The sequence below is a fragment of the Pelodiscus sinensis genome, chromosome 14 (assembly GCF_049634645.1).
Source record: "Pelodiscus sinensis isolate JC-2024 chromosome 14, ASM4963464v1, whole genome shotgun sequence".
NCBI classification, from domain to species: Eukaryota; Metazoa; Chordata; order Testudines; family Trionychidae; genus Pelodiscus; species Pelodiscus sinensis.
In genome coordinates, this window is record NC_134724.1 from 45,124,319 (window position 1) to 45,148,089 (window position 23,771).

At 44.7% G+C, this 23,771-nt stretch overlaps 1 protein-coding gene, 1 long non-coding RNA gene and 1 other non-coding gene across 4 annotated transcripts; 2 read left to right on the plus strand and 1 right to left on the minus strand.

Annotated features, from left to right (window-relative positions):
* The first annotated feature begins 1,114 nt into the window (after window positions 1–1,114).
* LOC112543684 (U2 spliceosomal RNA) lies at window positions 1,115–1,298 on the plus strand. Its single transcript, XR_003086899.2, has one exon. It is a non-coding gene; the product is annotated as a U2 spliceosomal RNA (small nuclear RNA).
* Window positions 1,299–10,832: 9,534 nt separating this feature from the next.
* LARP6 (La ribonucleoprotein 6, translational regulator) lies at window positions 10,833–22,160 on the minus strand. 2 transcript variants are annotated; one of them, XM_075897741.1, is made up of 4 exons: window positions 21,966–22,160; window positions 13,505–13,700; window positions 12,133–12,427; window positions 10,833–11,964 (listed from the first exon to the last, which is right to left on the minus strand). In XM_075897741.1, exons 1-4 carry the CDS (start codon window positions 22,082–22,084, stop codon window positions 11,357–11,359), a joined length of 1,218 nt encoding a protein of 405 aa, XP_075753856.1. In that variant the 5' UTR covers window positions 22,085–22,160; the 3' UTR covers window positions 10,833–11,356. The 2 variants fall into 2 exon arrangements, with proteins under 2 accessions (XP_075753856.1, XP_075753855.1); XM_075897740.1 differs by having other exon boundaries at window positions 10,833–12,427; window positions 21,966–22,158.
* A 174-nt stretch (window positions 22,161–22,334) lies between these two features.
* Window positions 22,335–23,424, plus strand: LOC142818366 (uncharacterized). The gene is made up of 3 exons (XR_012895870.1): window positions 22,335–22,476; window positions 22,927–23,053; window positions 23,222–23,424. It is a non-coding gene; the product is annotated as an uncharacterized LOC142818366 (long non-coding RNA).
* Window positions 23,425–23,771: the final 347 nt, after the last annotated feature.

Genomic DNA, 23,771 nt, shown 5'->3' on the forward strand with positions numbered 1-23,771 from the left:
AGGGAGGGGAGGCCGGAGGAGGCGCGCGGGGTGGGTGAGTCGGTCGGTCTCGGTGCGGTCGCCGTGAGCGAGGAGAGGGCAGCGGGCGGCGAGTGAGCGGGCGGGACTTAGAAAATTTCTATTCCCCCGCGCTGGGGGACGTCTTGGGAGGGGGAGAGTACGTCTGTGTGCGCCGTGAGGTGAGGCAAGGTAGGCCTTTTTCCAGGGGAGGGGTGGGGAGGGGAGGGAGAGCCAGGCCCCAGCCCCGGCCCCGGCCCCGTTTCTCAGCCTTTTGGCTGGGATGGAGTGTAGTATATAGTAGGTCTGTCTGTCCCGGCTTCAGGGCAGGCTTCTTTCCTTCTCCTTTACCGTCCCCCCGGCTATGCGGGCTGGGCTCGCTCGCTTCTCCGCCTTTTGGTTAAGATCAAGTGTAGTTTATAGTATGTCCCGGCTCGCCACTCTTCTGGGCTGCTAAGTCTGCCGCTCGGCTGGAGGCCAGCCCAAGCGCCCTTTTCTTTTCTTTTCTTTTCTTTTCTTTTCCCAGGCTGCCGCCGTCCTCAGTTGGCCTGACTCGCATCGCAAGCAGAAGGAAGGAGTGTCTGCCCAGCCAAGGCCATGCCAAAGCCGCCGCCGCAAACACACGCCAGCCAGCCTGGCTGTCAGCGTGATGACGCCGGGCGCCAGGAGGAGCTATGCAGATGAACGCCGGCCAGCCAACCCGGCCCGCCGCGGGGAGCGGCCTCAGCAAGGGCTGGCCCCAGTCGCTGAGGGCGGGTTCCCAGGGGCGGTGGGTGAGCGTGGCCGGCGCACGCCCTCTGCCCCTGGGGCGAGGGAGCGTCGCCTGCAGGGCCCTGGCCGCCAAGCGGTGGCTCAGGAAGCCTGGCGACCGGCGCGGATGGGCAGCGCGCGGATGCCGGGCGCTCCCGGTAGTGCGGAGATGTGTGGGCGAGGGGGTACCTCGGTCGGGGGGGCGACACAAGCCATCGCTTCTCGGCCTTTTGGCTAAGACCAGCGTAAGCATGCTCTAGGAGTGCGAATGGCGGAAAGGTGGGGCTGGGTCAGTAGGCTGTATTGGCGTCGTAACGGTTCCCAAGTCAGTACCCTGACGTTGGCAGGGCATTTCGCCTGACTGCCCAACGCTCGGTCCTTACCTGGAAGCGTCGCATGTGCTCCTTATCAGTTTAATATCTGATATGATTTCTATTTGAGATCTTTATTTTAAATGGATTTTTGGAGCAGGGGGTCGGAACAGGAGCTTGTTCCGTCCACTCCACGTATCGACCTGGTATTGCAGTACTTCCAGGAGCGGTGCACCTCCACTCGGGGAACCACTGTACGGTGCCAAAGATAGACCTGAATGCCCTTTGTAGAAGGAGAGGTAAATTATTTAAAAAAAAAAAAAAAAAAGTGTGTCAATAAAAGTCCCCCAAAAAAATCTCTGCTGTGTGTGTCTGTGCCGTTTTTTTTAAAGGTTTTTTCAAAGGCGCGGGGTCCCCCAGCAGACTAGGGAGACGCGGAGCGGCTTTTCTCGCCGCGGCTTTGCTCTGCGTCTGCCTGGTCTGCTGGGGGGCTCCCCCCTGCAGACCGGGGAGCACCCCCTGCAGACCAGGCAAACGCGGAGCAAAGCCACGGCAAGAAAAGCCGCTCCTCGTCTCTCTGGTCTGCTGGGGCGGGGGCGCAGCTAGTGCACCCCCCGCCCAACAGACCATGCTTTTCTCACCATGGAGGACGCAGGCAGTTCCACCGCCTGCGTCCTCCGCGGCGAGAAAAGCTGCTCCGCGTCTCCCTGGTCTTCTGGGGAGGGGGCGCAGCTAGTGCACCCCCCCCAGCAGACCATGCATTTCTCACCGTGGAGGACGCAGTTAGCTATACAGTTAGCTATACAGGCAGTCCCCGGTTACGTACAAGATAGGGACTGTAGGTTTGTTCTTAAGTTGAATCTGTATGTAAGTCGGAACTGGCTCCAGATTCAGCTGCTGTTGAAACTGATCAGCGGCTGATTCCAGGAAGCCTGGGGCAGAGCAGCTCTGCCCCTGGCTTCCTGGAATCAGCCGCTGATCAGTTTCAGCAGTGGCTGACTTGGGAACACCTGGGGTAGAGCAGCTGGGGTGCTGCCGGGTTGGTCCCCGCAGCGCCAGCGCTGTGGGGACCTACCCGGCAGCGCCCCAGCTGCTCTGTCCCAGGCATCCAGATTCAGCCGCTGTTGAAACTGATCAGCGGCTGCCCCAGGCTTCCTGGAATCAGCCGCTGATCAGTTTCAACAGCGGCTGAATCTGGAGCCAGTTCCGACTTACATACAGATTCAACTTAAGAACAAACCTACAGTCCCTATCTTGTACGTAACCCGGGGACTGCCTGTATAGCTAACTGGAATAACACACAGAATCCAACTGGACCAGTGAAGAACCCTTACATGGATATGCAAGTAAGTGACATTATTGCTACGGAGTTTTCTGTATACAGTTTGGACAGCACTCTAGGATGAAAGGAGCTATATAAAATGTAAGATACTTTGGCTCACATTAAAAATTATACCAATTCTCCAACAAATATGGAAGGGAGACGGCATATGTAGGACACTTGTGTTGCACCAATCCAATTATTATCTGCTGTGTATTTTTATATTAAATATTCTTAGGGTTAATGTGTAAAAGGTACCATAAAAAGTAAAAATCAACACTCCTTCTCATTGGCTGAATGTTTTTCATGGCAGATGAGGGAAAGAAGCTGCACTAGACAAAACCTAACAAGGCATCCTGGATTTCAACTGGTAAGATTAGTGAAAGAGTAGCTGCGGTTATTTGTTCAGGCTTGGCTTCATTTTCTCCTGTTGTTTCCTCTAACTAGCCCAGAGACTGAATCGGTCGCACACTGTGAGAGACATAAAGCAGAAATAGCTCACGTGAAATAGGAAGAATGTGTCAACTCAATTTTTACAAATTTACCCAAGGGAAAAATTTCCCAAGAACTTAAGTTTAATCACCCTTTTTCAGTCTCTTCTGTGATTTGCCAATAGTAGTGTCAGTTCCAAGTGATGAAGTGGGTCTTACCCATGAAAGCTCATGATACTATATATTTTTGTTAGTCTCTGAGGGTGAGTCTACATGTACCGTTATTTTGAAATACCTAGCATTATTTTGAAATAACAATGTGAACGTCTACACAGCCATTCCATTATTTCAAAATAATTTCAAAATAACAGACAGCTTATTCCAAAATCTGTAAACCTCATTGTACAAGGAATAACGCTTATTCCAAAATAGCTATTTTGAAAAAAGGCACGTGTAGGGCTGTGTCTAAACTATATCCCTTTCTCGAAAAAGGGATGTAAATTAGACACTCCGAAATTGCAAATGAAGCCATGCTTTAAATTTCCCGTGCTTCATTTGCATAATGGTGGCCATGTATTTTTGAAAAGGGGCTTTTCGAAAGAAAAACGGCTGTTTAGATGGGGATTGTTCGAAAATAAAACCTTCAAGGAGCACAGGATCTTTCAAAAAATGGTTTTATTTTCGAATGATCCCCGTCTAAACAACCATTTTTCTTTTGAAAAGCCCCTTTTTGAAAAAAAACAAAACCAAACCATAGTCGCCATTATGCAAATGAAGTGTGGGAAATTTAAAAGCCAGCTTCATTTGCAATTTTGGAGTGTCTTATTTACATCCCTTTTTCGAGAAAGGGGTGTAGATTAGACACAGCCTAGATGCTCCACTGCTGCTCTTTTGAAATAACCCCTCACCAGGCCCCATTCTAAGTTATTCCTCCCCAGTACCTCCTGGGGCTCTAAATCTAAATAGCACGTCTACATTAGGGAAACCTGCCTCGGACTAATTCTGAGGCTTCCCTGCAGTGTAGACGTGCTATTTCTAAATAACTGTTTTTGAATAGTTTATTTTGAAATAGCTATGAACTGTAGATATACCCTAAGGTGTCATAGGGCTACTCATTGTTTTTAAAGTTACAGACTAACGTGGCTACCCCTCTGAGACTTTATAACACTGCTATGTTAACCAATGAGTTCTGGTCACATTTGGTTTGAATTCCATTGGCTCTTAACTGATTAACACACTACAAAAGCAAATTTGCCTCTTTTTGATATTCACATTTCCACATCAGATGCTGTGAATGAGCCTCTTCCATTGTGACTTTATTAGCCTCATTAACACAATATACTTACCCCTGCCTCTGTCACTTCCAGAGGCTCGCCACACTCTTAGCCCCGAACCCTCCTACACCCAAGTCCCTTGTCCTGAGCCCCCCCCCCATACCTCCCAACTCCCTACCCTGACTCCTGAACACCCCTAGACCCCTGCCCTGAGCCCCTCCTTAGGGACCTGAGCAATGCTGGGTAAATGTGCTAGTACTAAATATATTTATTTTACTCATGCAACTTATTGTCACTAAGGACTAATGAAACAATATGTGAAATGAGTATGATGGTAGTTTTGTTTTTCAGAAAATGACTTCAAATTTGTACTTTACTAGCTTACCTCTTTATTCAAAACTGACTTTAATGCTAATACTATTGTGTGACATATGACTCATGCTAGAAGTTACTCTTGCTATCACAATAGGCTTTTTTTTCCCTTTTCAATTTAAATATTTTCAGAGCAGGGAGCTTGACTTTAATGTTTGTAAAGCACCAAGTAGGCTTTTAGTGAACTAAAAATAAACTGGTTTATCAATCAAGTTATCAAAACCATTATTTAGGCACATGTTTTAAAAATTGATTAGTTTATTTCCATCACTGTTATTTCCATAATCTTTCTCCATTTTGCAATACAAATATTTTTATAGCTTTAAAGATTAATTTGAAATTTGTTTTGATGTTGGTAAAATCAGATTTGTGACTCATCATCTTATATGCTACCCACAGCCTCTTAGAACCATTTCATGATTGACTTACTAATACTAATGGCTATTGGAAGACAGATTAGATCGATAACTGGCAGACACAAAGAAAGCAAAATGTTCCTAACCATAGGGCTTGCCAGCAGTCCTCCAGGATTTGATGGAGTCTATGAGTTTGATGTAGCTGAGTTGTTTTCTGTTCAATACAGGACCACAATCTGAAGAAGGGAAATACAATTTTTGTACTAAGTGCCTGGTCCTACAAACCTTACTCCTGTGATTAGTGCCAGGGGCTATAGTGGGACCCTGCATATATAAGCTTTGAAGAATTGGACCCAAATATTTATTTGCTACTAATTTTATTTAAATGTTGATGTAAACAATGTGAAAAAGGAGAATGGATTTGTCTGTGTATTGTGTGTTACAAATGAAGATATACTCAGTGATGTCACCTCACATTTGTTGAGGAAAAAGGTAGAAAATTAGAGGGGGAAATAATGCATATTATCTTTCATTCGGTTGCCCAGTGCTGGAAAAGAGACAAGAGATCATATAGGGTAGAATTTGGTTTTGCATAGAGCAATAGTGAAGCGATTTGCAGCCTGTTTGTCCTTGCATGGACATATTTTAAGTAATGTTGTGACCATGATGTTACTTTCTTGAGTAAATGCAGATGATTTTGTAGGCATGGCAAGACCATAATTGAACTCATTTCATCAGGGACCTCATTAGATTTATCTGTAATTCACTTGAGGGGACACAGTCTCACCAAATGTGGCTTAAAATTTGTTTCATTATGGTTGGTTGAGTATTACATTCTTTAAAACAACCTTGTTCTCTTTTAAAGGTTTGGCTAGTTTATCAGATAGTCTTAAAGTAGTGCAAATGAATTTTTAGTTTGTATTAGTACGCTGCTGCTTTGCCACAATGGCTTCATCATCTACATTGGGCATATTGAATGCACATGCGCGCGCACACCCACACCTTTTGGTTTAACTAAATTGTCTCTAAAAATTGTGCCAGGCGACAGCTCCTTTTCTATGTTGCAGCTCTAACAAGCTTGAAAAATGGTTCAGTTTGAATTTTGGGGAAAATTTCTCCAGTGTAGTTAAAACCATTGAGCCCTGGTTGAACCCCATTGCTTTTCTCTCTGACAAAGTTTTCTGCCACCTATATGCTCCTGCAATTACTCTGTGTGTTTGTTCATGTGGCAGATTTACTAGGGGCAGTCGGCAGATCTTTCATGGAAAGCCCTCCACCTTGGATGTTTGTTTCCTCTTGCTGTCTGCCAAAACTAGGGTTTGATAATTTTTAGCACAATGCACAAATTAGATTGGTTGCTAGCAAATGAAGCTAGATAGTGGTTGGCTTTGATTTTTGTATTTCTCTCTGTTTGGACAGCGATATAGATGAGTCACTCTCACTACAGTGAGTTTCAAGTCAGTTCCTCTTTTAGGTTCTTGTGCACAAGGCCTGGGTTGCAGTTTTTGAGAGGCAAAGAGTGCCAAGGAATTTTAAAAGACTGACTGGAATTTTAAGAGAATTAATAAAAATATTTGACAGGTTTTATGGATTTGTGAAAGCTTATTTTTACAAAAAGCAAAAGTTACCCTGCATTAAACAAGGCCCATTTGTCTTAACTGAAATAATTTCAATAATTTAAAAACAAAATGCTCTATTGGTCTTCTACTTAGATTCTGTACAGTAAGCTGGGGTTTAATCAAGAGTTGAATCATTTTACCTGAAGAGGAAACGAGGTTAGCTTGCATGGCTTGGGCTTTGCTATTCCTTGTATTTGCTCCATTTTGGTACATCAGAAAACTCCTCCTCTCCTAGAGCACAGAAATAGTTAAAACCTCATTTTGGAACCTGATTCAGTTCTAGTGACTTCAATAGGATGATGATTCAACTGTGAGACCCCAAGACAGCAAGAAATATTTGTGCAATTTAGGAGAAAAACATACTTACGAGATCAGTAAGATACACTTTTGATCTGTTGTCCATTTTATGGTCTGAAAAGACTCTTGGTGTAACTATGGTCTCTGAAAGTTAGCAAGATAAAATAATAAAAAAAAATAATAAATACTGCTACAAGTTCAATTATTTTCTATAAAATAGTTCACACACATACTATTTCAAATATAGATTAATTTTTGTGTGTAACAAGGTACTTACATTCACAGATATATATTTTAAAAGAACACAGTATTTTATTGGAATTAATACTGATTCTAATATAAATTTGAATGTAAACCTATTTTATTGTAAACTAGGTTGTACTGAATTTCACCACCAAATGCTCTCCCCTTGAATTTACTCACCTGGCACAGAAGCACATGATTTAATCAGCCTAGGTGTTGACTGAGACTGGGTTTTATCTGATTTCTGTACAACTAGTTTCAAGTAATGACTTCACAATGTATTTAACATGGAGTCTATGACCTTATGATTTGTGAAGCAACAGTATCATCATTTGAGACCTGAAACTGAGTAGCTGTATTGTGAGCTTTATTACTCATTAAAAGCTGTCTGATAAAGAGGTTATTAGAACAGAAGTGCACCAGTTAAGTAAGTGGATCATTGATACAAAAAGGAAGGAAAAGTTTAGATTTGAAAATGTGTGTTCTTATGAACAGACACAAAAGGGACGATAGTGTTATGACAAAAAGAGGAAGAATAATTTCCTCCTTAATTGAGGAAAACCCGCTCTACCCACTTACTGGGAAATACCACATTTGTGACTCTTCATTTTCGAAAAAAAAAATCTGTTAATTTTTTGTCCTTAATGTCCTGCTGTCAGGACCCATCCCAAGTGAATTCTGCAAATTATTTCATTTTATCTCTTCAGTTCTTCAGGTCCATGCTTACCTTGCATGTTCTGCAATGCTGGATTCGCAAAGTTTTTCACAAGGTCATATAATTTGATGTTGTTGATACCATCACACTGTGTACACAGCATCAGAGCAGTTTTTAAATGTTGCTTTGATACCATTTCTAAGTGGCAGAATATCATCAGTAAATTGTAACTTATTTGCAATATGCTATATTAGTACTTAAGACCATAATAGAGAATTGACCTAATTTTGCTTAGTTAAAATATAGAAACTATGGTGTAGTTAAAACATATATATTTCAAATTGATCTTTGCAACCAATGTAATATGTATTCAGTGAAACTTTCAACCATTTAGAAAGGACTGAAGTCTGGGGTTATTTACTGCGCAAAATTTCCATTGAATTTAGAAGTTGCTAGTTCTTTGCAATGTAAAAAAACATATTTAACTTATCAGACTGATTACGACACCGAGCGCTTTTCCCATAATAACCAAATATAGATTGTGATTGTAGCTGCAAAAAAACCAAATGTTGCGCTTAATTACACTTATGTTTCAGCTCCCATTGATGCATAATTGCACCTCATCTCCAAATATGATGATCAAACTGTTTATATGCCCATCATATTTAATAGCTGAAGTAAAAGTTATCCAGATAAAAATAATTTAATTTTTTCTAATTTCCATTCTCATTCTTCAGCTGATATTAAACACATGTACAGGCTGCAGTTCCAAGGTGTCTACATGATTAATTTGTAAGTTTATCGAATGTGTATAAAATATGGAATGTTGTAGTTGCTGGTGACTTAGTCTTTTTTGGAATTAAGATATCAGTAAAATAAACACATGCCCTAAAGCGTGACATTATGAAATGCTAGTGGGAGACTACAGTAATTAATTTGAAACTAAAATAGAAGTTCTTGAAAGCAGTGATTTATCTTCAAAGGCAACCACTGAATGGCAAACGGATGATGTAGCAGGCCAGAGATTTGGCAAAAAATGAGTCTACAGGGCAGCTTCATAATCTGGGTTTCCTCAAAATATGTTTCTCAACCAGGAAGTATATTGTCATGGTGAGGTAAGGAAAATGAAATGAAATCCGTCTGGATATCTTGTTACCTGGACTCGAAAGAAGGAATAAGGGATCTTCTGGAAAAGGGTTTATTTTCCGCAAGATCCTGTCTAGACTGGCGCTTTTCTCCGGCAAAGCCCCGAGCCGGAAAAAAGCGGCAGCCATGTTCATGCAAATGCCGCGGGGGATATTTAAATCCCCTGCGGCATTTGCAATTCCGAAGTGTCTCATTAGCATCCCTTTTCCGGAAAAGGGTGCCAATGTAGACACAGCCGTACAGTGTGGAATTATGGGTTGGCAGACCAGCAGGTCTTTGTCTTCTCCAATTGCTCTGATTCTGTCACCTAAGTCTAGTATAACCCTGAAATGGTTAATGTCATCTCAGAAGAGCACTCAATGTCCTTTTACAGAACATGCTGAGTATGTTGCAATCAGGGATATTGCAAATATAAAAGTGGCTATTTACATAAAATTCCAACATTTTTTGTCCAGTTCTATGTTTTCAATCGGTTTGTAAGGTGCTTCTACATTAGGGTTCTTGAGAGCCCTTCTGCTGGCTTGAACGTGAGCTACTGCAGTTGGAGGATGGCATAGTTGAGTCGTGTTTTAGCACCTGGAATAAATCAGTTTCTAAACAATAGCATGGTGTTCCCTGCGGAATTTTTGTAGCTTTCTTCCAGTAATAGTTTCCTGATGGGTTGGCTGTGAAATAGTACTTATTGTGTGAATTTAAAAAGGACCAACTTGCTGTCAGATACTCACTGATGCTAACTAATTGCGTTGTTGCATCAAAATGTTTCATGCAAAACTGGCTGATTGAGTCCAAGAAACGATTTTGTATTCAAAATATCAGTGATACACAAGAGTAAATTTTACTTTTGAGGCCTGTATACTGAATAAAAACTATTATAGCTCTAAGCAGCTTCCTATTTTTCCTTTTTTTTAAGCATATGTTGCCTCCCCTTCAAATAGAGATGAGTTTTTGTGCTAAATAATGTGTTTCAGAGGAAACTGACTTTTGAAATGTTAAGTTACTGTTTTCCATCAGAATGGCCATGTTTTGTCAGAACAGTTCAGTCCCCTGGCAGTGACTAATGCTAGACACCTAGGGTATGTCTACACTTGCACCCTAGTTCGAACTAGGGATGCAAATATAGGCATTCGAAATAGTCAATAAAGCAGGGATTTAAATATCCCGTGCTTCATTAGCATGATCTCTCTGGCATGTTACCCCTTGGTTCGAACTAACGTTACTCCTCATTATCTAGAGGCACATTACTCTGCTTGACAAGAAGAGTGAGCCTCTGACAAGTTCTCATAAATACATGAATTGCCACAGATAAGATGATTCATCTAGTGTGGACTCCTGCCAGTTATAATGGCTTAAAAAAAATTAACACCATGTGCCCAAACCTGTGCAATCCTGAGGAAATATTCTAGGTAGTGACATGTACTTAAGGGAAAGTAAACAATCTATTACCTTCATCTAAATACATTGAATGCTTATAGCTTTGCTGTCTGGACTCATTTTCAAGACAAATATTTCTGAGAGCAGTGTCCTCAATGAGCTAAATTTGGGGGTTCAACACACTGGTGCCAATTAGGTTATACTGAAATCAGGGGTGTGGAAAAGTGATGCAAGTGACAAAGATCTAAGCACTGCTCTTAACAGCACAATGTTGGTGTGAGAAGCTCACCTGCCACTCAGGTGGAATGATGCTGACAGGACACTCTCTCCTGTTGCTATGGTGAATCTGCACTAACAGCACCTCTGTACAGTTGGGCCATTGTAGACTAGCCCTTGGGCTGCCTATACACATTGACAGAAGGTCTAGTTTACAAATAGGCTTTACTCTAAATTCCAACAATCACTTGAAATATACAAGATGTCCTCGCAGAATAGGTGGAGCGCATCGTGTGAAACTTGAAACCTAAACTTGGGCCAAACTGGGCTGGAAGATGTAGGTATTCAATGTTTCAAAGAAACTGGTCTGGCAGTTTTGTAGGAAACACCCATTTAAACAATTTGGTGTAGAAGATGGTCACACACTTTAGTCTTATCTCGTAATTTTGAACATTAGAATCTGGTACCTAGAAAACAGTTTATTACTCAGTACTTTTTTATTCTCACAGAAAATACTGTTTGGTTCTATTACATAACATCATCTTTGGAAGTTTAAGCAAACAAATTTAACAAGTGTCTGACATGACATTACAGCTTAGTATTCCTTTCAACATACTGAAAATAGGAAGATTTCAAACCTCTTAGTAAACAGACTGGTGATGTATTGCTTTGAAATGCTATGGTACAACAGCTAAATATTACCAAGTGTTTACACACTGCTGTTCAGAATCATAGCTTTGCACAAAAATGCAGTTACATAATATGTTTCAAATACCTGGCAATAAAAACAACATTTCAATATTCAGCTCTTTTAAACAAACACACACAAATATAAAAATAATGCAGATTAAGTGCAAATACAAATATACAAATGAGTCTCTACATGATACAAAACCTTTAAAAATTAAATACGGACTTCATTCCATCACTTAAGTGCTAGTCTTTTTACCGAGCAAAAATAAATTGATCTGTGAAACTTGTTTAAAAAATCCAAGATTTATTCATTCTTCATAGGTTTATTCCTTTTGCATCCATTATGGAATCCCTTAGTACCATCAGGCCCTTTGGGTAACCGCAACACTCCGACAGGTAAGCCATCTGCATTTTGGATTCTCCGGGCAAGCATTGGGCTACTTACTGGGCTTTTTTCTTGTGCTACAGTTTTAGCTTGTCGTCTTCTCTGAACCCAGGGGCTACTAGAAGGAGTGATACTGCTATCTGAAGAGTAATCTGCACATTTCCTTGAGATTTCAGGGCTAGTAGTAGGGTTCAGTTTGCCGTCGTCAGCCAATGGAGACTTCTTGCACACTTTGCGCAGGGAAGATGGGCTATTCCAGGGGCTTGATCGGGGTGAAACGTTAGGGCTCAGGTGGTTGTTTGGATAGGTGGTAGGGCTCAACTTGTTTGTAGGGGTAGGCTTGCGTCCAGACAGTGGAGATGTAGGATTACTTTCTGGGTCAGAGGAGCTGTTTGCTGATGATTCATCTCCAACATACTGAAGTTCCTCAACTCTCTTATTCAGGGATCTCATTTTGTTGAGAGACTTGCTGGGATCTTCATCATGGCTCTTATCTTTCACAACTTTTTTCTTTGGAGGCTTCATACCTATTAGAACAACCTTCATGTCAGTTTCGTTATTCTTTTCAATACACATTATTTCATGAGCTTTAATTGCTGCATCTACTTCTTCAAATTCTACTATTGCACATTCCTTTGTTCCAACTTGAGTGTATCGATTACTGAATCTCTTGACATCAGGTGGAAGATCCTTACCAGGCTTGAGAATGCGAACTGATGAGATCACACCAAAAGTAACAAAGGTCTTGAGAAGATGCTCCATCATCTTTTCTTGTGTGCATCCATTTTCTTGATCGTTGCTCAGAACCTGTAGCTCAGAAATCAAGTGGATATCATACACAAGCAACATCTTGCTAGGCAGGTTCTCACTAGCAAACACTGGAACTGGGGTATTTCTTCTAACCTTCCTGCTATCTTCATTCATCTCAAGAGTGTCTGAATACTTCAAGGCGTAGGCTGTAGTTCTCCAGTCTCTGGTAAGCTGTTTTACCTTTAAGAAAAAGGGTTACACTAATTAATGCAGCTCACTGAAACCCTCAGAACTATAGTTCTACAGCTACTGAAAGCCGGAGGCAAATAGAAATTTAGATTTCAAATAAAAGATCCCTCTTAAATAGAAACTAGGTGCAGGAAGTATGGGGGACGTGCCTCCCCCCACTCTCTTTTACTGCTCCAGCAGCAATGTTCCTGCAAATCTTTTCCATCCACATGCAATTTTTTCCCCATCCCATGTGTGGAATGAATGTTTTTGTGCACTGGGGCATGTGCAGATGTTCACCACTAGTAGAAACAAAAACCATAACTATGGGCTCTCTGCTAATCAGCTGCACAGCATTTGAATCTCTCCTGAGCAGCTGAACATGCGGGTTAGTGCTGGGGCTGGAGATTGGCAGCAGCATGTGGCGCTGGCAGGAGAGGATGCAACCAAGCTGATGGACACTAGCCCCGGTCTGCAAAGGGTCCCTCGTGGGGCTGGAGAAGCCCCTTGCCTTCAGCAGGTGGGGCACTACTCCCGTCCCCATCGGTTAAACTTAACTGATAAGCCTCACTGTCAAGGGCGAGGATTACCAGTTAACTGGTTAAACAATCACATCCCAAATGGGCACCCAGCTGGGGTCAGGAGTCCCAGCCAGCAGATTCAAGGGCCTCCAGCCCTGATTTGGATGGGCCTGGATGCTAAGTGAGTATGTCACAGTCCACTCAAGCCCACCTATAGCTACGCTTCTGCTTCTCCCTAAAATTAGGAGTTCCTAAGGGAGGTAGGGGGAAGACCATTTGGATCCTTCCAAGCAAGTTCTTCAAGGATTTTTTTCCAAATTTCCTTCATTCTTAGGCTTGATGGACTTAAACTTCTTTAGGTGTCCAAGAAACTGTGTCTGACTGTTTCTACAACATTTTAGAAGAAAAGAATACATGCAACAGTAGGAGGTTAACCACCTCAATCTTTCAAACTGGCCAAAACCAGCAGTGTGAGGTATCTGTTCAGTAGCTCATTTCCTGTGCCCAGTGCCTCTGACCTCTCCCTGGAGAAAGTAGATTTTAAGAGGCATTTTAGAAATGAACCCACCTTTTTGAAAGAAGTGAGTAACTTAACACTGACATAGCCCATCTTGTTTCTTCTCACATGCTTTAAGAGGAAGGCATCTTTCTCCAGGTTCTCATCTGAGAAATAATATTCAACCTGCGTTATAAGCTTCTGGATCAGCTCATTATCCGGGGGTTTCCAGTCCTGGTCCAAGTCGTCGCCATCATTCTCCCCGCCGCTAGAGCAAGACAACAAAGTCATTTTTATACATTGACCTTAATCTGGCCATGGCTTTCTTGCTTCTCATTTGCCTTAGTAGTAAAAATCAAGTTAGCCAACTGCTGATGCTTGTTTAGAGCACGCGGTCCTGGAAACTTTATACATTTGATTCACTAAACTAAGCAGTGTCAACCCTTCAATCCCAGCATGGAGCTTAATTTGGCGGTGGCTCTTACAGTCCATCTTCACTGTAGAAATGTACCAAACATGAGTGAGGAAAGGAATGGGGAAAGCAGGCTGTCAAATGAGAAACTGAGGACAGTGATTAGAAGCACATGCAAGTTTCATCACAACATAAAACTTTTCTGTTCCTGGTCCCGGGCTCCTCTGAACAGAAAATGACAAATAGGCCTATGGGTATTGGGGGACAATCATCTAATTTTCACTGGGGATCTCAACAACTCAACTGCCAACTCGGCATGTGCCTTTTCCCTCATCAACTCTCAGAATCACATGGGCACCACAGCACAGCAAAAGCACGGATTCTTTCTACACAAGTATTTGATAAACAGTGAGTAAATTCAGTCAGTTCTCTCTGCGCGGAAGGATGCCTCTTCAGAAGTGGAATCTTTTCAGTCAGCCTAAGGAGCCAGAATCCTCTGCTCACTGCAAGGCAGATCTCATAGAACACGGAATCATGTACTCAAGGTGCTGAAACTAGGGCCACAGGGGGTGATGCATCATCCCCCGGCTTGAAGGGGCTTCCATTATATACGAGGTTTAGTTTGGTTCAGTGGCTCTCCGCAGAACCCAACTGTTCCAGCTTCAGTATTCCTCAGCAGTTCACAGACCAGTCCAAGTCTTTCGTTAGCTAACAAAATCCGATGCAAATTGCTATCAAAGCTAGGATTCTAACAAGCATTTATACACTGCACAGGACGAAGAGGGTTATACTTCACACATTTCAAATGCCATTTCCATACAAGTGAAGGCACCTATGCTAACTCCACAAGAGAGATGGGTTAGAGCAGGAATGGGAAATAATTTTCATTGGGGGGGGGAGCACAATGAATTTTGGTACTTGGTCATGGGCCAGCTCAACACTCAGAAGGGGGGGGGACCTAGAGTGGAAGGGGCAAGGCTGAGAACTAGCCTCTACCCAGAGTTGTCTGGGGCTGTCCCCCTTGCCATTGTGGCTAATAACCCTGGGAGGAGCCATTCTCCATGCAATTCCTCCCTTTTATTGAACCCAGTTACAGGTTGGCCTTCACAACAGAGGCCTTGAATGAAAAACACAGTTAAAGGCTCCCAGCTTCCCCACTACTGCATTGCCTGGAAGCTGCGCAAGGTTGCTGCGGCTATTTAAAGCGCTTGTGGGTCCAGCCTCTGCGGGGTAGTGCTATAGACATGAGCCGTGGGCCATTTAAATAGGATCCTGGCAGCTCTTACTACATTTAAAAAGCAGAGCTGTTGTGGTCAGGAACCTGACGTGAGCTGGGTCTACTCAGTCCTGGCTCAGGCCAGGTCCCCCTGCCGTAGCTCTGCCTTTTAAATGTAGCAAGAGTCTAGCAGCTCCTAATACCTTTTATAAAGCAGAGCTGCAACCGTCCCAGAGCCAGAGTGCGCCGGGACTGCTCAGTCCCAGCTTGCACTGCCTCCAGGAGCTAACCCCTTGTGGGATAACTGAGTAGCCAATGGAAATGCCATTGACTACTCGATGAGCTGATTAACCGCTACTTAACATCCCTGCTCAGGATTCATTCTTGCTCAGTAGCCATCTAACTGGTTTGGGATGTGAGCAAACAGGTCTCTGCTTCTCTTCTTCCCTTTGGAGAGGCCTTCAAAAGCCACTTTGGATCTTGCTCTTTGCCTAAAGTTCTCTTACTAAGAAGTCATCACACCAAAGCAGTCATTCTTAATCCAGTTCTCATGGACCTCTGTCCTTCTACAGCTCCCAACACTTGTAGTGTAAAGTACAGAGCTGGGCAAATTAAGTAACCACATGTCCCTGAACTCAGCCCAAGAGTACATTCCTAGAAGTTATAGCAAAGCTTGCAGCAGTTTAGCATGGGATATCCAGAACAGGTGTGTGTCTTATCTGCTAAAGGCTTGATTTGCAGTAGGGCCTCATCCTGGAATTAACGTGAGTCCACACCTAACAAATACATTTTAGATTTAAATTAAAAAATGCCTAGTCAAAAAGTTGTTGGCACCATAAATCACAATGATCATAAAGTAAGTGTAGTGATAGATTAACTCAGCCACCCAAGTAATTCAAATCGACAGAAGAGGCCCCCAGAAGATCCTCTCATCCTTCCTTCTAATTTTTATTTGGCTTTTGCAACAAGCCCTAAAGATCTGCATAATGATGCTATTGTGGCTGAATGGAAGGAGCAAGTTCCTGGGGTTTTCAAAGGAGGCACTAGGTTGGCTGCTCACTCGTAGGGTAAGGGGGAATGCTTCTCTGCTAGGACAGTATGTCAAGCAGAGGCAGGCCTGCCAACGCTGGGCGGGGCGGGCTGAGATTGGAGGTAAAAGGTGCAACTGCTCTGGGGCTTGGTGATTCAAAAGGGCCACTGCTTCTGTTACTGTGAATGAATCAATGCTTACATGTTGAGCCATCATAGTAACATCGTAAACTACATCAAGTAAGCAAATACTGGAACAATTCTAAAAGGATCCCTATTTTAAGACCCTTCAGCCAGCTAGATGATGTTGGAAGTACAACTGAAAAGGAAGGGGCCTGTTGGAAAGGCAGGTCTTCAGCAGGTGGCCATGAGGATAATCAAGTTTTGTGCCCTTTTAGTACAGTTACTTTTAGACTGAGGCCTCAGAGGGGGATGTAAAGGGAAACTATCAGCATCCCAGTTCAAAGATTCGACCATTTCTCACTTTGCTATATCACTACAGATACAAAATGTTATTTCATCTAATTAGAATGAGTATTTGGAACTCTAGATATATTTTCACTTAGCTATCATTATGGAATTATTTTTACTATAAATGTAAGTACCAAACATATAGCCATTAAGGTTTTTTACATTGAATTTATTAGTATTAACTACCACCAAGTTAAGATACATGTGGGAGGAAAATCTGGGAAGAGCTTTATGCTTCAGAGAATAAGCTTTTCATTTACAAAGGTCAGTGCCATGCCTACAGTATTAAAACCCTGAATTAAAGCTAGCGGGTCCCATTTTACCTTCTCAAGTATCAGATACTTGCCAGAAGCAGGATACCTCAGCTCCTGATTCATTGGTCTGAGCTACTGCGTTGCTAGTCCTCTCCATCTCAAATATCATACACCTTTTCAGTTCTGTCTGGCAAAGGACGGTTTCACTTGACACATTTTTAAATCTGAGGTTCCTTTAGCTGTTTAAGCTCTAATCTATACTGTTATAAAAGGAGAGGTGTTCGTCACGCTGTCTGTCACCGAGAACATTTCAGAAGTTTCGGTGGGAGGCAGGCCCCAAGTCCCACCTACTGCCACGCCCCCCTCTGAGGCCCTGTCCCCACCATAGAGAGTGGGGGAGCAGGGCTGAGTGCACACGCCTACCCCACCACAGGGAGGGGAAGAGTGCATGTACCCCAACATCCCTGGAGCAGTGGGGAGGGAAGAGGCCCCACTGCCCAAGCTGGGTCAAGCATCCCCAGACCCAGAAGCAGAGGAGAGGGAGGAGGCCACGTGGCTCCAGCCTCCCCTGCTCCAGAGCAGCAGGAGTGAGGTGGCCATGCAGCCCGAGCTGTCCTGCCCCCTGGAACAGCGGGGAGGGAAGGGCACGTGTACATCTCCCATCACAGCGGGATGGGTAATGCTAGTTTTTTATAAAATACTGAACATTGGCATTTTTATTTACAATCAGCTTCATGCACTTGTTCTAACTCTGGTACTCATAACTCGAAGCAATCACCATTTTCATTACACCAAAACATAGTATGTTCAGTAATCTATGTTAGAGAGTTAGGAGGATTGTATGGAAGAAAAAAGGGTCTTAATAGATCTGTGGTCCCCAACCTTTTTGTGGCCAATAGCACATTCATGTTTTCAGAAGAGTGGGGCGGGCGCCAACAATTTTTCAAGGCTTACTTTGTATTTGTACATTAAATAATACGAAAAACATAATATTACATAATATATGAATGCATAAGATAGAAAAGGTAATTTTACATGTAAAAGGTATTAATTAAATTATTTGGCAATTATTCAGCCCCCTCTTTGGAGAAAAATAGAAAAAAGGCATCAAATGTGCAAATTGAAGGCTATTTTCATACTAAATGGGAATTGAGTAAATTTGATAGAAACTTAATTTAGTTGGATAATTTTTATTTGAATTATATTGTAATTCAGTTTAAGCAAAATTCTGCATTAATAAAAAGGGGGGGATGGCCAAATGTTGAGCAAAAAAAGCACCCTCCCCCCCAAAAATCATGGCACCTTTAATTCTCACACTGCCCATCCCCACCATCTGCTGCCATGTCTCCTCCCCTTGCTCCATCAGCTCCCTGGTGCCTGCTGCCTCCCAACCTCTCATCCTCCTCTGCTTGTCCTGACTCCTGCCCTGCTCACTGCCCTAAGCCCTGCCCCCCTCCACCAGCCCTTCTCTCTCCCCTCTGCCCGCTCCTCTACTAGCCCCACTCTCATCATGTGAGCTACCACCTCTCCTAATGCCTCCCACCTCCCTCTACACACCTGCCCTGCCTCTCCTCTCTAGTGCTGGTCCCTCCCCTGCAGGTGTCTGTCCCTCTGCTTCACCCCAGAATCCCCTGGCACCTGCACCTTCCCTTAGCCCTGCACCCTCCTGGTGCCTCCCCCTTCCCTCACTGCCCCTGATGCCCACCTCACCACCCTCTGCCCCCATTCCCCTCATGCCCCTGTGCCCTCACACGTCTTGCTCCATCCCTGCCTTCCTCATGCCCACCCCTTCTCCCAGCAGCTCCCCTCCAGCCCTCACCCTCTCCTCTCCCAGCATCACCCTGTCCCCTTCCCACTGACACCTCCCCTCCTGCCCTTTTCCTCATTGTCTCCACTTGGCCCCCTGGCATTTGTCTCTCCTCCACCCTGTCCCTTGGTGCCTTCCCCTTTCTTCTCCTGACCTGCCCCCCTCCCCTCAGCACAAGCCCCTTCCTCTCCCACCTCTTCCCCCTATTTTTCCCGCACCCCCACCTTTGCCTTCCAGTTTGAATCTGTGATTGGGCCTGGCCCCAGCTGCTTCCGTGACCCCAGACCATGTGCCTGGCCTGGAGCTGGGCCGCGCAGTTTTAAAATTTAAAGTCCCAGGCTGTGATGTCACAGCACGCCGAGTATCTCCCCTCTCAGCTGTTGCACGGGTGTTTGAACACGCTGCACATGAGCTCCCTCAGATGTCTTGCGAACCTGGCATCTCCCCTCTCAGCTGTTGCTTGGCGGCATGCGCTCCCTCCGATAATCTCGTGCACCCCCAGGGGTGCGCGCACCCCACTCTGGAGATGACTGTTTTAAAACACTGGTGCAGGTGCACATAAATGCCCCAGTGGGTGCCATGGCGCCCGTGGGCACCACATTGGGGACCCCTGTAATAGATGTATAATGTTTACAACTTGCATTTAGTGTTTCTCTTTCCTTGGAGATCTTTTACCAAGGATTTGATTGTCAAAGCTGCATGGGCAGACTGAAAAACAACTTATTTAGGTTGACTCATCTGGAGATGACTCATGCAGGAAACCAAATGCATCTGTGCACTGTGGGTAAAATGTGTCCTTTGGAGATCAAGCTCGTAGGGTTATCAATATTAAGCTGTTTGGATACATTTCTAACCTTGACAAATCTCTGTCTTAATTCATTTGAAAGTGATCCTGCCTTATATGAGCCAAGCAAAATGAATTGCTCTAAGCTACAGTGCCACTGCTGTAGTCGCTGTAGACAACAGGCATTTGGTATCAATTTAAATGGATTCAGGAGTGGACTCCTCAGTGAGCCACAGTAATTACTGCCTCTCAAATTGCAAAACAATTTCCTCTCTAAAGCACTATTTTAGAATATCATAACATCACAAAACATTCACCTATCAGGCTGAAGATTTCCAGTCTTAGTCTGTGCCCCAACATTTTTAAATTTGAGCAAAAACAGTTAAGCTGTTTCTGTGTACGGGAAGGGAAACTTTCTCATTAGAAAAACATTGGTAACCTTTTTCAATTACCCAGCCACCAAAATAGATTTGAGTATTACAATCTTCATTGTCAGGGGCTCGGAAAAATTCATCCTCCTGTGTACTGTGGTTAAGATGACCTAAGCCCTGTGTGGATGCAGTTAGGTCAGAGGAAGAATATGTTAGTTGGCCTAGATAATACTGCTCACAGAGATGGATTACCTGGATTTACATTGCTAGAAAGACCACTGGTGTCCTTCCAGGAAACCTTTGTGTCTTACTTTCTAGTGCTGCAACTTTGTTTGACCGAAATTAGTGTAAGCAGCTGAATCTGGATGCCAGTTCCAACTTACATACAGATTCAACTTAAGAACAAACCTACAGTCCCTATCTTGTACGTAACCCGGGGACTGCCTGTACACACCTTTTTCTTTACACAGCACAGAGACTTTGCCCCACAACCAAAATGGTATTGTCTATCTTGAAAAAATGCGTAGTCTTATTGTCTTTATACAGGTTGTATAGGCTTGCTCAGATCAGTCCAGCCCATTATGTGCACACAATTATAATGTTATGTCTATTCCTGTAAGGAAAGAATATTCTATAGTGGCATAAAGCACTTTTATATCAGTATAACTGATTCCACACCAGAGATATACTAGTGTAACTAGATCTGTTTAAAAAAACAAACCACCACTCGCATCCTTAACTGAAACAGTTGTACTAATACAAAAGAATGTGTTTTGACCAAGCCTTAGAAAACATGTTCAGGTGTTATTAACTCATTGTTAGGCACCATACAGCCCCAATTCACTCATGTTTAAATGTGTTTGTATGTCTCAGTTAATCCAACAGACTTTGCTTCCATGTGTAATAAAATTTGCACAAACTGTACTTCGTAAAAGCAGGTTGTCACAATAACATTATCAGCAATCCTCAAAAGATCATTACAGCCACTGGGATGTACACATGACAGGAAGAATATTGTGCCTACAAGTAATTCATCTACATAATGCTGCATAATTACAGAACAGACTGTAGTGTCAGGACAAGAAACTAGTAGTAGACCTAAGTCCCTCTAATTTCCAGAGCAGAGAGTTTTGCTAAGAGCATCCGGCACCCCACCTGGCAGGAATGCCCCAGCTCATTACTACAGTTTTAATCTGAAATAAAGCCGTTGGACTGAGCTGTCATGAGGCCTTTGATTCATTTATTTCTAGGGTAACTCCTTGGTGAGCTGACTAGTGCGTCACACTTCAGAAGGAGACTGATAAACCAATTGTGCTAATGAGCAATGATGGAAATAGCTTCCAATCACAGCAACACACTAGTGCCTTGAGGCAGCATTAAGGACTGAATTGGTTCTAATCCTCCTTTCTCCTCCTACCCCAACTCTTGCCATGTAAACATCACCTCCTCAATCAGATTAGAAAAGTCCCCAGCTCAGAAGGAAACACCTAACCAATAATTTTTGTGAAAGGTTCTCTAGGTGAGTCATGGCCAGGGATATTTCATCCTCTTTTCCCCCCAGCCAGGAAACATATTTGCCTTCTCTATTTCCGCACTGCAATACATTGGCAAAGGATAACTCGGGTCGGCGTTTTCCAGACTTCTTCACGATTTCCTCGCACCATCCTGCCTTAGTCACAGACGAGCCGGCTGAGTGTCCAGGGCTCAGGAGGTTGTTAAGCTCTCCAGGAAGCGGAGGACAGGTCGGACCCAACACTCGGCTGCTTTATTGGGGCTTGTGTCTCTGCAGGGCACTGGGCGCTGTCTCCGCGGGTCCCTGCAGCCCGGCTGTCACCCACGAGGCTGGGAGACGCGCATCTGCCCGCAGACCCACCCGCGCCGTTAGCGGCGCCTCGTTTCACTGCGGGACCCGGGCTTCCCTGACGGGCCCCCGCCCGCGGCTTTCCAGCGCCAGCCACCCGCCCTGCTCCCCGCCAGCGGGCCGGGGCCCGGGAGCCTCCCGCCTGCGCGCGTCGCGGGGCGGGGCCGCTGGTGCAACGTCCCGGCCGAATTGCACCAAGTCCCCGCTGGCCCGGCCGCTGTGTCCGAGCCCTGGTTGCATCAGGCGGGCCCCGCCGGCCCGTGGCTGGGCGAACCCCCGCTCGCGCCCCGCCCCCCGGGGAGCAGCCCCGCTTGCCGGGCCGCGGTACCTGGACTTGGCATCCTCGCTACAGCTGCCCCCGCCCGGCGCCCCGCCGCCCTGCTCCGCCTGCAGGGCCACGCGGATCCGCGCCGGGCCGCCGGGCCGCGCCTCGGGCACCTCGGCCATGGGCAGAGCCCGCCGAGCAGCGCTGCCCCCGGGCCGCCTGCAGCCGCCGCCTTCTCCTGCCGCGGCGCCTCCGAGCCCGGCTGCGCCCCGCTCCAGACCCCTCCTCTCCTGGGCGGCCGGGCCCGCCCTCCCCGGGCAGCCCGCGGCGTTTCCACGCAGGGGCGCCGGCGGGGCGAAGGGGGAAGGCCGGGCAGGCACAGACTTCCCAGCCCGGGCACGGGGGAGGGGTCTGCGAGTGGGGCAGAGGCCCCCTCACGCGCCCACGCAAGAGTGGGGAGGCTCTGGACGTGGGGCCCGGGCTCCACCGGCCTAGGGACAGCGTCTCCCCCGTGTTGGCCCCTCTCGGAGCGGTGGCGCTGGCGGCACAGATCGCTTCCCAAGGATTCTGCTGGGTGAGTCTCCATGAGACGGGCTCGCTCCTTTGTCGAGGCAGGAAAGGGGCCTTGCCCTCACTTCAAGCAGAGTCACTGTTTGCCAGACTTCTCCTCCTCGCAGCCTCTATGTAACCCCATGTATGCAGGAGGGGCCCGAGAAATCCCTTCATCCAAGATAGCGAGGTGACCAAACCTCTGGACGTCATCAGCCCCCTGCCGACATTAGGTGTTGTGTCTTACATAACAACTATAATCCCCCTCATTGTCTTGATTTTCACATTTTCCATCTGGCTGCTCTGTGCCAACGTTCAGGGGCTTGCAGGCCAGGGAATGTGTGATAACTCAACCTCAGTTTGGGACAGAGGAGGATAGACAGAGGGCTGACACGCTACTCAAACTCAATCACTGCATGTTCCTGCCAAAATTATTATCAGTCAAATAATTACTGTTGTATTATGTTATTGGTAGGTTTCAGAGGTAACATTTCCATGAGATGACTGGCATCCCTTCACACTTGTATCACATGAATTATTTCCTGCTATTTGAAGAAAGTGTTTCATTAGATCAAAATAGATTGGCTTGACAACCATAAGAGGTAGGAATTACATGTTTTAAAAAATGTAATTTCATTAGAAAATGATGGGGTTATCAAGAAAGTGCAGCTATAAGGGTTCAACATATTCCAGTTGGATTTATGATTGTCTTCTGTCTATTCCTTGATTTGCTAAATATATTACAATATGCTATTTATCTTGGTCCGCAGCTTTGAGACCTAATGTGATTTTGCAACTAATAACTTCATAAATAACTGCACAGCTTCCAAAGTATAACGTGAAAGTCATACAAAGAAGTATGTGGTAACTATGAACAGCCTAAAGGAACTCATGACTGTTGTTTTAAATTGAGTTTGAATTCTATCTTATGTCTCATCTTCTGGAAAATAAAAATGGTTTATTCTATGCCTTCTGAGGTTGTAAAGGTTTCAGAAAGATAACAAATGTGAATAAACAGAAATGACTGCATATGTTTTGTTTTATAGGATAATAGATGGGAATAGTGCTTTACAGAGCTTTACATCAACATGGCCTGAGCTCTGAGCAGCTAACAAAGTACACTTATGCACATGCTTAATTTGGATCGCAGGAGTTGCTCCATTGACTTGAGTGGTCTGTTTCCAAGTTTAAAGTAAATCATGGATGTGCTTGCAGCCAGGATTGGAACCTAGAATGTAGAATTTTACCACAAGAACATTTATTCCTTAATTGGGGAAGATCCTCAAGATCGATCTCTCTCTCATTACTGTTCTCACATGA